This window comes from Dermacentor variabilis, chromosome 6 (genome assembly GCF_050947875.1).
Source record: "Dermacentor variabilis isolate Ectoservices chromosome 6, ASM5094787v1, whole genome shotgun sequence".
NCBI classification, from domain to species: Eukaryota; Metazoa; Arthropoda; class Arachnida; order Ixodida; family Ixodidae; genus Dermacentor; species Dermacentor variabilis.
The window spans coordinates 193,271,339-193,286,331 of record NC_134573.1 but is presented as its reverse complement, the minus strand read 5'-3'; the positions used below and the strand labels follow the sequence as shown (position 1 = coordinate 193,286,331).

General features: G+C 47.5%; 1 protein-coding gene across 4 annotated transcripts in view; it reads right to left on the bottom strand.

Annotated features, from left to right (window-relative positions):
- The window catches only part of jar (Myosin heavy chain 95F jaguar), a 195,068-nt gene that overhangs the window by 13,986 nt on the left and 166,089 nt on the right, over positions 1-14,993 (bottom strand). For all 4 annotated transcript variants that reach the window (XM_075697233.1, XM_075697232.1, XM_075697235.1 and 1 more), the window contains one exon: positions 2,642-2,830. In XM_075697233.1, coding sequence (XP_075553348.1) covers positions 2,642-2,830 — 189 coding nt within the window. The remainder of the gene's footprint in view (positions 1-2,641; positions 2,831-14,993) is intronic.

Here is a 14,993-nt window from a genome sequence, read left to right as displayed (position 1 = left end):
GGCGCGAGCATGGTTTTCCGTTGATGCAATGCCGCTATCTTGGTATCGTCGTAAATATGAAAGATTGGAAATTAAGATGGCCGCAGCGCTGTATTTCTTCACGCTGAAATACAAGCTACAAGGGCGGAAATAACTATTGTCGCAATTTGTTACTGCAGCCATGTGGCACGCAGGGAGTGCTCCTGGCTGACATGAATTTGAATTACAGGCACACTTGTTTTGTGCACACTTTGGCACCACCACTTCGTGTGTTCCAAGGCTGACATTTCTATATCTGCCTGGCTATCTGGAATTTCTCGACTTAACGGTTCGTATAATCTGCTGCGAAAAGCAGTTTGCAACATTACAAATTTAGCACGTTGTAAGCTAATGGAATTGGGCTAGGCCTTTTAAAAATTCATATCATTCCAAAATTCATATCAGGTGTGATCGTATGACTTCACATGACACTATGCAACACACATTGTGAAACAGTTGAAGATTCTTATCGCAATGGGGATGTTGGCGATAGCTGTGAATGTGACGTGCGAGATTTGCTCATGCTGAATGAGGAAAGTGCATGCGTGCTGGCATTTTCATGTGACAGAGGCGGGCGAATAATGCAGGGAAGCTGCAATGGTAGGCACCTACAGCTCTCAATCGTGCATGCATCGTGCTTTTTCTTGTTCCCATGGGATTTAAAGGCCACAAAACATATGATACAATTACAGTTTGGTGATGCACTGAACACTGATGCCAAAAGATTGTGCTTTGCGGGAACATATCTACCATTGAAAAAGAAGCCGAACTGTATTGGGTAATTTTTCACATTCTCAATCACAAACGTTGGCGCCAGGAAATCGTATGAGACGGGATTGTATCAACAAGGCTCTACTGAATTCGATTTAGTATTCAAAAGTTTAGAGTATTTGCACGCCCCTATTTGTCTTCTAATGAACAATCTACATGCTGACACTTAAAGCTCAATGAGAATCTCAAATACAGTAAAACCTTGTTAAACTGTACCCGCTTAAACAGCAGTTTCGTTTTAAAAGTATTAAAGTCAAATCCCCGACTCAGCGGCCATTGAACATAATGTGTTTTGTATCCGCATAAATCGTACCGGCTTATTGCGTGTTAAAACGTAGCGTTTACACTTTTCGTCGCACAAACATGCTGGTGCGTAGTCTCCATAGAGCGGCCCGGCAGAACAACAAGCTTCAGAGATCGAAACAACGGCCTCCAAGTGCACTGTGTGTTTGCACCTGAAGCCACATCAACATCATTCCACCGCCGTGCCAGATCGTGTGCCCAGAGAGCGTTGTGGCGTCGGGCAAGCAAGGACTTACGTCATGCCGAAGCTCGGATAAAAAAGACGCTAGGTGCTGCTCAGCATACAAGAAAAATTAGACATTGTCCGTGCTATCGAACGTGACACGAAGAAGTCTGCCCTGGCACGCGACAGGGATCTGTTGTTGACTACGGTGTGTGGCATTTGGAATGCGAGGAAGTTGCTCGGCAGCACTGCTGCAATCGCGAAGAGATGTTGGCTACAAGGTTTGACTTTTCGCCATCGTTGCCTCTGTTGTTGCCGAAGTGTCGGATAGTGACAGTGATGAAGACGACATGGAAAGCGACAGCACAGGCGATTCAGGCCTGACAGTGGCAGAAGCTGCGCGTTACGTCAGCCTCATGAATGCAATCGTCGCGCCGAGAACAGGGGCACGATAACGCAGCTCTATTCCAAACGAAAAGTATTCCAAACTCCGGCACCCAGCAATGGAAAAGGCGCCCCGGGACTTCTGCAGCACTACTCCGCACGTGCACAGAGAATACGTAACACCAACGAGGAATCTGCCATGCAAATGTTTGCCGAGAAGAGGGGGCTGGCTGAAAAGCTGGCACACAGCTTCCGTAAGTTTGAGGCCGCCGCGGCATCAAGCAAAAATAACATTTTTGTCGCGCGAAGTGAATAAATATTGCATGTTTTTTCCCCCGTTCATCGCACTCTCTCTGAGTTCTGTTTTCGACAGGTAAGTGGGCGATTTCATGCTATTTCGGTTAAACATACTACCGTTTAGTATGTACTTTTTCCGAGCTGCGGCCAACTATGGTATAACGAGGTTTCACTGTAAATATGTAGGTAATCTACAAGTACCGAGCCATATGGGAAGTCATTAATATAACGATAAGTTTCTGCAAAAAAAGTGCGCCACATGTAATATAATCTGAACTAAATAAGCTGATTACTATTATTACTATTATTATTATACTTTTGCTGATGTTAGATATGCTTTCAAGTTTATAAGTGCACAGCCATTTATTATTGCATGCTGTTTAATTTCATTTTGAGATCTCTTCTCCTGTAATGCATAAAAGAAGTCAATTTTTCTTTTGCTTTTCTTGGTTTCAGCGTCTGTTGCTCTTATATGATGGCATGAATGCGGTTGTCAGGAAAGACCAGCATGGAAAAGGAGTGCTGCAAGTTCGATTTCCAAATGAAAGTGACTAGGCCGAGAATCCTCTGTATTTTCTTTCTTCTATGGACCAGAATTAATGAACGCACTGTGATTTTGTGGTTTTCAAAGTTTTTTTCCCTCAGCAAAATAAGGACACATGACAAGAAAGTGTGTGGTGAAAAAATAAAAAAAAAGTATCTTACCTGCTATCAGCAGAACGGGGGGCCTGCCAGGGTGCAGCTCCATCTGCCGAGCAATGTATTGCCCATCAAAGTGAGCAAACCAGAGGCCACTGCTGCTTCCATCTTTACGGAACGGAATGCGGAAGTAGCGCTGACGATTCTCCTCACTGGAAACATCCCCACGGGGTCCTGGAGAGATGGAGTGTGCACCTGCAACCAAAAGAATGGCAGTCAAGTTACCCAGAGATGATTTTCAAACGCAAGCAGCTTTAAAACGTCGAGCACAAGTTGCCAGCAGTTTTGCAACAATGTCGAATTGAAGACATGTCCTGAGCAGCCACTGAACGATACAAGGATCAACAATGGGCAAATGAGGGAACAATGTTTCAATAAAGGGCTCTACTCACCACTTTGAAACCTTCCTGTTGCCCCTTGGTATTGTCAGGATACAAGGGTGTCTGACAACTGCTGCACCAACATTTCTTCCCCTCTTTTTTGATAAACAAAGTGCGAGACCAGTCACTCATGGGACACAAATTAGGCCAATTTCGACAACTACTATTCCGGGTTAAGATTGCAACATACTGTCATTAAGCACAAGACATCAAATCTATGATAACTGCTGCCATGACGTTAAAATAGATGCGTACCTGTCCAAGAACTCGTTGACACTGGAGCCCACGTATCTGTGATGAGTGCTAGCCTACGTAGACGTGTAAAGAAGGTCCTCACTCCTGCAGCTGCCCGAGTGCTTTGTGTGGCCGACGGCGGCGTGCTGGTTGTACTTGGAATGCGTACTGCGCGAATAAGTATAGCCAGCCGCTCTACTTCTGTTCTCTTTGCTGTCATAGACAACTGCCCTCACGACATTACCCTTGGATTAGACTTTTTGCCCCATCATTCCGCTCTCATCGACTGCGCAACCGGCGTTCTTCAGTTGGAACTGCCTGAAGTCGCCGATGCTCAGAGCACCGCTACGCCGCACTTGTGTTCGCTTCAAGATGTGCGTCCGTCACCCGAGGCAATCACTTACGTCGCTTTGACCGCATAGCCACAGATTCCCGACGGTGAGTATGTCCTTCGCCCCATCATCGACGTGCTTTTGAACCAGAACATTGCTCTTCCGCCTACGCTGGTGACGATCACTAATAACAACGTCATTCTTCCGCTTCTGAATTTCAGCCTGTGCCTTCAAGTGCTTCTAGCCGGCATGGTCTTGGCAAGCATTTCTAATACTTCCCAATTTGACACTGAAAGTCTGAATGCCGAGAACAGTTTCTTAGCACCAATTGCAGCTCACAGCTCTGGTTCCCTAACGGATGACTTGGCGAAGATGATTGCACCTGACCTCACTTCTGCACAGGCCACGGACATACGTCTCCTCCTCGAATCGTACCTTGACACCTTTGATTTCGGCGTCAAGCCTTTAGGACAAACATCTGTTGTTCACCACCGTATCAACACTGGAGACACGAATCCTATTCGTCGGTGTCCCTATTGTGTATCGCATGCTGAATGTAGAGTCATCCAATCAGAAGTGGACAAAATGCTCCGCAAAGAGTCATAGAACCATCAGCCAACCCTTGGGCTTCGCCTGTAGTCCTTGTGAAAAAAAAAAAAAAAAAGATGGTACCTGCTGTTTTTGCATCGATTATCGCCATTTAAACAAGATCACCCGAAAAGACGTCTACCCACTACCATGCATTGATGAAGCCTTGGATTGCCTGCACGGAGCTAAATACTTCTCGTCCATCGATCTTCGATCCGGCTACTGGCAGATTTCAGTTGATGAAATGGACTGCGAGAAGATAGCCTTCATCATGCTGAATGGCTTATATCAGTTCAAAGTCATGCTGTTTCGCATATGCAAATGCTCATGTGACATTTGAACATATGATGGACTCTCTTCAGTGAGGCTACAAACGGACCACCTGTCTCTGCTACCTTGATGACGTTGTTTCTCCCACATTCTGCAGCCACCTTACTCGACTTGCTGCCATTCTTGTGGTCATCTGAAAATGCGGCCTCCAACTGAACTCCTTGAAGTGTCAATTCGGGCATCGACCGATTACCGCGTTGGGACACCTCGTTGACGCATCCGGTGTCCAACCATATTCGGAAAAGTTCGCGCTGTACGCAGTTTCCCTGTGCCACGTTCTGCTTCTGATGTGTGCTGCTTTCTCGGCCTGTGTTCTTACTTTCGCAGTTTCGTCAAAAACTACGCAGACGTTGCTCGGCTTTTGACAGATCTTCTAGAGAAGAACACACCGTTCTCGTGGGGCCCTGAGCAAGCACATACGCTCGCCACTCTCATCGGGTTTCTGACCACCCCTCCCATACTTGCCCACTTTGATCCATCTGCACCGACCGAAGTCCACACTGACGCAAGCAACCACGGCATCGGCGCTCTTATTGCCCAACAGCAGAATGGTAACGAGTGCGTGATAACTTACGCCAGCCGCCTGCTGTCACCTGCTGAAAGAAATTACTCCATCACCGAGTGGGAGTGCTTGGCTTTAGTTTGGGCTGTCGCCAAGTTCCGGCCATATTTGTACGGCCCCACGTTTTCGGTCATTACAAACCACCACGCCCTCAGTTGGCTGTCTTCCCTCCGGGACCCCACAGGACGGCTTGGTTGCTGGGCTTTGCGGCTCCAGGAATTTTCATTCGTTGTCAACTGTAAGTCTGGATGTCTGCACAAGGACACTGACTGCCTCTTGCATCATCCTGTGGATCCTCCTGATCCTGTTGCGTATGATCCGGTGACCTGCGTGACAGCTTTGACTGACATGACCGACATGCGCGCTGAACAACAATGCGACGCAATCTGGCAGCATCGACGGCACGTGCCGCATGTTCGTGCTGCAAGATGGCATTCTCTATCGCCGCAATATAAACCCTGACGGCCCCGAGTTGCTCCTAGTCCTTCCTCGTCATCTGCGATCCATCGTTCTCGAACAACTTCACGATGCACCGATGGCAGGACTCCTTGGAGTTTTGCATACATACAACCGCGTATGATGCCGGTTCTTCTGGCCAGGTCTCTACAACTCTGTGCGTTGTTATGTCACAACTTGCGAATTGTGTCGGAGCCGGAAGAAATGTCCCCGGCCTCCTGTCAGCCGACTCCATCCAAATGAAGTTCCATTTGTGTCTTCCTTGATTCCCTGAAATTCGCTGATTGACACAGAACTTTGTTTTATGGTACAACCACCTGACAGCATGTCGCTCGATGCTGTCACTTTCTAGTAAGCAGCTAAAAAACAAAGAAAACAACTTAATCCAGTTTGAATAGTAAGGAGTAGTGTTTATTTTATTCAAAAAGAAATCAGAAGGGAGGGATTAGCAAAATTCACATTGAATAAAATACCTTCGAAAAAAAATGGTAAAACTCATTGCAAATTGAGTCGAACATTTTCAAATACGAATAAAGAGGAGATGCATACAGAAAAAAATATTTTCGAACATCCCTTTCAGTCACGAATTATGATCGACTGTCTATACGTGTGTGAAACATAGCTGGTGCTTGAAACTCCGCTGAAAGTAAATCAGGATGGTATAATGACTCTTTCAGCATTTTATGATGAGACATCATAATTACAGAGTAACTAAATATTTAAATATTGTAAAGTCAGTCGTGTCATGTTTCTTCATAAAAATCATTAAATCCCCCGCTCGAATTACATGCAAAAGTTATTCATTGGCCTCAAGCATTTCAAGAAAGAAAACAAGTATTCCGAGGTTGCTACCGACATGCCCCATGTCAAACGTCACGTAAAATCCAGTAATGCCTTCACCAAAGCGGTACTCTGTAACGATACATATTCCTCAGAAGTAAAATGAAAGTAATTTAGGTTATCAGAATGTTTAGTTTACCCTATGCTTAATATTTGTGTTCTATTCCTTGCTATCACAGCACAGAAATGGCAAAAATAAGTCTCGTCCACAAATGTGGATGCTGTGACTGAAGGGCACATGAGCTATTTCTGTCAACTGATATCAAGCTCATTGGTATGAGGCCTGAACTTTGTCACAAGGGAGATTCTCTCTCAGCAGCTGGTAAGTCAACCTCAACTGTCCTGACATTCAGCCCATGCATAACGCCTCAGTGTTGCATTTCACTGCTTTAAAAAGTTTATTTTGGTTAGATAAGGGTCACCTGCATCTCGGCGTCAGCCAATACTTTGCTTTTTGAGCTCAAGCTTCTTCACAGTTGCTTTCCCTATCATTCCTCAATGCGATTGTACTTTGTTCTCGCCCTCGTTCCACCGCATATTCGTCCCACAGACCATTTAAATCATCTTCTTGGTCAGTTGTACAGTCAACGTCCGATTTTTTGGACTCCCCAGGGCCCGCGAAAATGTCTGAAAGATCGGGCAGTTCGAAAAAATGAATGCATGTATTTTACTGCCATTCAGGGCTCAAATCGCCACAGGCACATCCGAAGAGGCCTGCCAGTACACTCATTAGGCATATCGGTGCTCGTACTATGCCACGAGATGGTGGGTACACGCATGTATAATTGAAGAATACATACTGCGTCCTGTGGCCGGTATTATGCAACGCACCGTGCTATCCGAGGTTCGAAGCCAATCGCGAGGACCACAAAGGCGGAGTCGGTGCCATTGCTGACAGTGGCGAATTCTTTCAATGAAAAACACGGGGATGAACGGCAAGAAGCTTAATAGCGAACCTCGAAGCAACTAGGCCTAGCGTTTGCCACGGTGGTGGCTACGGCTGCCAGCGGATCTGCGTGCGAGAGCGCCGTTTCAAGATGGCGAAGTAATCAAAACGGCGGCGGTGGTGGCTTTGCTTAATGCCTTTCGGACCTGCGGTCACGGCAAAAAGTACGGCAAATCGGACGGCGAAGGATTCTTGCCTCCGAAATTTAAGACGTTCTTATACGCCGACTCTATGGGGTACGCGGTGGTGCCGCGAAGCAGTGTGAATGATCGGGCGCCCGGAAAGTCGGTCGTTGACTGTATGTACACTGGCAATTGACTCCTCCATCAGACGACATGGCGTCAAAGACGATGCGTTACGATCCCTCTCTGTTACTCGAGCAAGCATAACTGCGACTTTCGTTCCCTTTAATAAAATTACCGGTAATTTTCCCTGACAGAAGCATAAATTCCCAGAGTTTTCCCTTAGTATTTCTAGACTATCCAAAACCCCTGAGAATTCCCGGTTTTCCCGGTTGGTAGACACCCTGGCAGGGTGTCTACCAAGTTGACTTTCCAAGTTCCCTGAGTGATGCGGAACTATGTTTTATGTCAAGACGGGCTGGAACCATATCGCCCGATGCTGTCACTGTTTAGTAAGCATATGAAAACTTAAAAAAAGCGACTTAATCCAATTTGAATACTAAGGAGTAGTGTTTGTTATTCAAAAAAAAAAAAAGAATAGAAGGGAGGGAGTTAGTAAAATGCACAGCAGATAAAATGTCTTCGAAAGAAATTGCAAATCGAGTCAGACATTTTCAAATACAAATAAAAAGGAGATGCATACAGAAGCAAATATTTTCGAATATGAGCTATTTATACCAACTGATAGCAAGCTCAGTGGTATGAGGCCCGAATTGTGTCAATTGAGAGCCTCTCTCAACAGCTCGTAAGTCAACCTCAACTGTCCTAACATACTCTCAGCCCGCGCACGACGCCTCAGTGTTGTGCTTCACTGCTTAAATATTTTATTTTGGTTTGTATGCGCGACACCTGCATCTCGGTGTCAGCCAAGAGTGTTTTTTGAACTCAGGGTCCTTCAAAGAAGCGCTCGCATACTTCATTCCCTGTTCATTCCTCAATGCGTTGGTCCTTTCTGTTCTCGTGCTCCTACTACGGAACATTTGAAGCATACTCTTGGTCAGTTTACAGTCAACGTCCAATTTTTCGGACCCCCTAGTGGCCACGAAAACTTCAGAAAAATCACGCAGTCCCAAAAAATAAATGCATGTCTTTTACTGCTCTTAAGGGCTAAAATCGACACAGGCACGTCTGAAAAAGCTCTGAATGCCTGTCAGTACACTTATTAGCCATAGCGGTGCTCCTACTGTGACAGGAGAGGGCGGGTGCACGCGTGTGAAATTAAGGAATACTAATAAGGAATGTGTCCCGTGACAATTTCCCCTTCCTACGCTTGTTAAGCTTCACCGCAATACTTTTGCTAATGCTTCACCGCGTCACACAACTGTACTGAGGCGAAACTAACTTTCAGGAACCCGCATTATGGAATGCGCCGTGCTTTCCAAGCTTCGAAGCCAAAATTATTGCCGACAGCGGAGAAATGAAGAAACACGGCACCGAACGGCAAGAAGCTTAATAGCGAACATCGAAGCAGCTAGGCGTAGCGTTGCCGCAGTGGTGGCTACAGCTGCCAACGGATCTGCGTGCGATAGCGCCGGTTCGAGGCGGCGAGGTAATCAAAATGGCAGCGGTGGTGGCTTTGATTAATGCCGTTTCGGACCTGCGGTCATGCAGAACGTCCGGAAAATCGGACGAAAAAGTTCTGCGTCCGGAATTTCAAACGTTCTGATACATTGACTCTATGGGGTACGTGGTGGTGCCGCGAAGCCGTCCAAATTATCGGGAATCCGGAAAGTCAGTCGTTGGCTCTACACTGGCAACTCCTCCAGTCGACGACAGGGCGTCAAAGTCGATTCGTTACGATCCCTGTCTGTTACTCGAGCCAGCATTACCGCGACTTTCGGCCCTTTCAATAAAATTACAGGTAATTTTCCCTGATAGAGAGACAAATTCTCTGAGTTTTTCCAGACTACTAAAAATCCCTGAGAATTCCCTGTTTTCCCGGTCACCCTGTATAGAATGTTGACTCTTTCTTATTAAGGAGGCATGCACTTGTGGAAAAAAAGGAAATTTTCTATTAGGTGACCCATCGTATGACAACGTGAGTCTCCCCACAGGGTGCTATGGGCATTTAGATCTCCTACTAGTAGGCAAAGTTCAGGAAGTTCACTGATAAGGTACTGAAATTCTGTTCTGTGGAGTTGGTAGCAGGGAGGGACGTAAACGGAAGTAATAGTCACCAGCTTATTGAACAGCAGTGCTCGGACGGCAACTGCTTCAAGGGATGTTCAGAGTTGTAATTGCATGTAGGCAACACTTTTATCTACTATTATCGCCACACCGCCCGATGAGGCGTAAGCGTCGCCGCGGTCTTCCTAAAAAATGGCATATTGTGTAAGCAAGTTTGTCTGTATAGGTTTTAAGTGTGTTTCCTGGAGACACAGCCCTTTAGACTTAGTTTATAAAGAAGTTCTTTACATTATCTAGATTGCATAGAAAGTCCCCTGACATTCCACTGCAATATCTGTGTCCATATTGCCTAAGAGGATCGTGCTGTGTGTCCTATATATGAAAGCTGAGTGAAACTACAGAGCCCTTGTTAGGATCGGCCTGCAGCTATTTCAGCCCGCTGCAGGTGCGTCGATTGATCAGGGGTGGGGGCGCCCTTCAGAGAACCAATGAGGACAGCGCTAACCAACCGTGAACTCCCTTTGAAAAACTGCAGACTACGTCCGCTCTGGAATTTAGAGGCGCCGGCTGGGGTTGGGCGTGACCAGCTGACAACGGGGACGCAAGACAATGGATACCACAACGACTGCGCTGCAAAGGTCGCCGGCCCTCGGAGAGAGCACTGAAACCTGTGCGGCACGTGTGTGTGAGCCCCCCTCTTCCAAGTCGAGAGCCCGCCTCCTCCAAAAGGGCGGGTCATCTACAATGGCGTCGAACTATGACGTCGAGCGGAGTACTTATAAGCGGCTGTTGTCGGCTGGTAGTGTCGTGCTCGTCATCGTGCTCTGTGCTTGAAATGTACTCGTGAGCTGTGTGCTCGTAAGCTGTGTGCTGTATGTTCATCTTGCGGGCTCTATTTGGGAGTCACGCATAGACTGTGTAAATGTATCCCATGTTCAAATGTAAATACTGCAAATAAACCCTGCTCGCCTAGTCCTGTCGCCCCAAGTTCCTACGATCGTCCTACAAGCCCGACTCCAAATCTTACATCTGGTTGACAGCGGTGGGAACTACCTCCAACTTACACCCTCTTTGGGCCCTGTGATACGAGATTTCTCTCTTTTTTTAGAGTGGTTGAGAGATTCCCGCCGCTCCTTTGGTGCTTGCTGCACCGTCTGGCAAGAAGATGTGTCCATCGCCTCTTCAAGGGCGCTGGACATCCACTCTTTTGATCTGTTTGTTCACCTTGCAGGCTTTGCCTCAAGAGATGAGACTCTGAAAGCCACCAGCCCAGTGGTGGATGGCTCCTTCAGGGACGGTGGAGCAGCGCTGGCTGCAGCCGCCTAGGGAGCGGATGGTGTCGTTGCTGGCTCGCTGTGTGTGGAATGGACAGCCGCCAGAAGCCGTTGTGGCAGCGCTCCCCGACGCACCACTTCAGCAATGCTGTTCTTTGGCATGTATGCTACCTACCTGCATGCCTCCTTGAACTATGTTTTTCTTCACTTTCATTGTAACTATTTCAATTTCATTTTTCCAGGATAGACACAACCGTGAGTAAGCGATGTGCTCCCCGTCATGGTTGATACAGCGTGGAGGGTTGTTGCATGCTTCGGAGGTATACTCATTGTTGGCCTCGACAGTTTTGTGAACTGTGGCCAAACCTTTGGCACTTAAAGCATCTCAGAGGATTTTGCACGTAGGGCCTAAAAGGAAGTTTGATATACCCGGCCTCAATAGACTCGGGCAGAACGCTTGAGCTGAAAGTAAGTATAAGGTGCTTGGTCTGGATTTCTTTGCCGTCATACTTTAATTCGTTTCACATTGAAGACATTCTGCTCACTGAAGCCCTCCAAGAGCTCAGCCTCAGTCAGCTCCAGCAGATCATATGAGATAATGCCACATGTGGTGTTCATAGTATGGTGTGGGGCCATTGTTACCCAGGCGTCCCCAAACGACACTACAGTCGACTCTCGATAATTCAAAGCCGCTTAATTGGAAGTTTCGGTTAATTAGAAGTGAAGTGCTGGTCCCGTCAGTTTTGCATGTAATTCTATGGAAGAAATCGCTCGATAATTCGAAGTCCTCATCCAGTAATATTGTTTAATTAAAAGTTAATTTTCAGCTGGGATCCTCGAGGTGACCGTCATTCTTTGGTAGAATGTGAAATTTTTCAAGTGCTGCAACAGCTCCGTGCTCCGCGTTAGTGTCATCCCCACTGCAGCCGCCCGCAATGCCGTCCTTCTTGAAGCGGCGCCATTATTCATTGCTACGGTTGCCGTGGCCTCCGCGATCAACTCCGGCGGGAGACGAAGTGGCTCCCGCCGAACGCCACGCGTGGCTGCCGCGCGTGACCGGAGCTGATTGCGGAGGCCATGCAGGTGCCATAGGTGCACGCAGCGCTGCATACTGGCAGTGGCGAGATTGTGCGAGATTAGGCTTGCAGCGTGCACAGTGTATGTCGAGGCAATGCATCCTGTCGAGGCGTGTGTTTGCCGAGCGCCTTTGTGCGGGTAGCTCGTTGGCTAGGTTGTTCCACGGGTGATCCTACACTTCAGACTTTACCTAGTCACACAGTTGATATCCATGGCAAACTGTGGCTTTTATCGCACGCTCGACCTGGCAACGAAAGTCGAGGTTTTGAAGGAAGTTGAGAAGGGAGGTGCCGCCAAACAAGGCATAGCGCAGAAGTACGGGATCAAGCCGAACACGCTCTCAAACTACATCAAGAACAAGCGCACATTAATGGATGCATTTGAGAATGACAAGTTCAAGACGTCTTGGAAGCGAATGCGCACCGGCGCTTACCCAGAGTTGGAGAAGGCTCTGCTGGTTTGGATTAGTGAGGCCAGGAGCAACGCACTTCCTCCAGGCGGAGACATCGTTGCGATGAAAGCCCGAACGCTTGCAGCAATAGAGAGTTTTAGTTTAGGGGACGCAAGCGGCTTGCGTGCGCAAGAACTAGGGGTGATGGTACTGCGCACGCGCAGACTGCTACGTCTCCTTGCATCCCTGGGTTGCTTGGCCGGCCGAAAACATTGCGGCCTGTAAGTGGTCACATTACCCACGTGACTCTCACGGTGTAGGAGAACTTACGAGTAGCTAGTGGGTAGATAATCTAATAAATCTTTCGCCAAGTGTCGACAGACGTCGTTTTTATATATATTAGAGAGGTTTAGCATGTCCGGTAATCGGATAAACGCAGTTGGAGCGTTGGGGAGGAGCCATAAACAGGAGCGGCCTGCATGGTGTATCCACCAGGCGGCGCAAAGCTCAAACGGACAAAAGCAGCTAATATTGCTGTAACCAAGTCTATTCTACTTTGCTGCTGGTGTAAATTTTCGGCACCGGTGTAATTGTGTTGCTGCCAAAAATTTATACCCACAGCAAAGTAAAATACACTTGGTTACTGCAATATTCGCTGTTTTTGTCTGTTTGAGCTTTGCGCCACCAGGTGACTGCACCATGCAGACTGCTCCCGTTTATGGCTCCGCCCCAACGCCCCAGCCTGCGTTCACCCGAATACCGGACACTCCAAACCTCTCTATTAACTGCTTTTAATAAGAATAGTTTTATGTGCTTTACTTCATATACTTGATTTCATGTTTTAAAAAATGATAACGCAGCAAGGATCAGACGTTGATGGCGCTGCGAGCGCATGCGACCTCACTGCGGCTTGTGTTTGGGGCCGCTAACCTATAACGTGTTTCCGCTTGTGTATGCAAACGCACCCAAGCGCTAGGGGCCCCAACGCCTTGCGTCCCCTAAACTAAAACACTCTAATGTTGGGGATCGATGACTTCGTTTCGTCAGATGGATGGCTGACGTGCTTTAAAGATAGCCATGACCTGGTCTTTAAGAGCGTGTGTGGTGAAAAAGCGTCCGTTAACCAGGAAACATGCGCCACGTGGAAGGACGGAAAGCTGCGTGAATATCTCGGCGAATACAGACCGGAAGACATCTTCAATGGAGATGAGACTGCACTCTTCTATCGGCTTCTACCAGAGAAGACCCTGACATTCAAGGACGACGATTGTGCTGGGGGCAAACGCAGCAAGGAGAGAGTGTCGATGCTGATCGCGGCAAACATGACTGGCACGGAACGATGTTGCTTACTTGTGATCGGGAAAGCCGCCAAGCCAAGATGTTTTAAAGGTGTAAAGACACTGCCTGTGGACTATGAGGCGAACAAAAAAGTGTGGATGACGGTCAAAATCTTCAAGAGCTGGATAAGCAAATTGGACCACAAGTTTGCTTCTTCAAACCGCAAGGTGTTATTCCTTGACGATCACTGCAGTGCTCACGCGAATGTGCCAGCCTTGAGTGCAATACGCCTCGCATTTTTGTCTGCAAACACAACGGCTGTTTTGCAGCCAATGGACCAAGGCATCATCAAGAATGTTAAGGTCCTGTACAGGCGGCACCTCCTCAAGTGCATGATTTTAAGTATGGATAACTCCGCAAAATACGAGGTGAGCCTGCTCAGTGCCATCCACATGTTAGCGCGAGCATGGGATCGTTTGAAGCAAGAAACAATCGCAAACTGCTTCAGGGCTTGCGGTTTTGTGGCAGCTTCTTCGGAGGATGCCTCTGCAATTTCAGCGGAGGAAGCGTCAACAAGCGAGCTTGACGGCACTGATTTTGGTTATGCTCTCGGGGACGTCAATTTTGAAGATTATGTCGCTGTAGACAAGGCGGTTGAAACGTGCAGTGCGCTGACGGGTAACGAAATTGTGGAGATTATTCGGCCCCAGGAAGCGACGATGATGTTGAAGGCAAGCCGCAACCTAAGGCTGCCGATGTAGCAGCGGGCCTTGCTCTCGCAGAGCGCTTCTTTGCCGTTGGAGGTAACGTGGAAGAAGCGTTCCGCCACATCTACAGCCTGCAGAACTTGCTTTCAGCAGCGCGATTCGGCAAGAAGCAGAGCAAGATGACCAACTATTTTTCTTAGAGAAAATACTGGCTTTTGCTACAAATAAAGTGCTGTTCTTGTGTTTTGTGCTTAAATGGAAGTCCGTTTAATTCGAAGTTTTTTGCAGTCCCCATGAACTTCGTATTAACGGGAGTCGACTGTATTTGGGCAGTTTGTCATATTGTTTCTGATTGTGGAGCTCCAAGAGGAGATCACCGCTTGCCATCCTCATCACCTTATAACCTGGACTGAAAACTTTTGTTAGAGACTTTGAATGTCTCGGTTCGTCTGGTTTTTCAGAATGAATTACATAAAATTGAGGAAAGTTCTGTATTCGGCGTGCAACAAACTGGAAGACATCTTCGGTGCATACTCGTTTTTACAGATGGGGTTTTCGGCAGCGATGCCACCCACCCACCAAGGAACCCAATGTGGGGACATTACAGGAGAAACTGCAAGGGAAGCCCTGCCAACGCCAGCTGTACATCGCTGC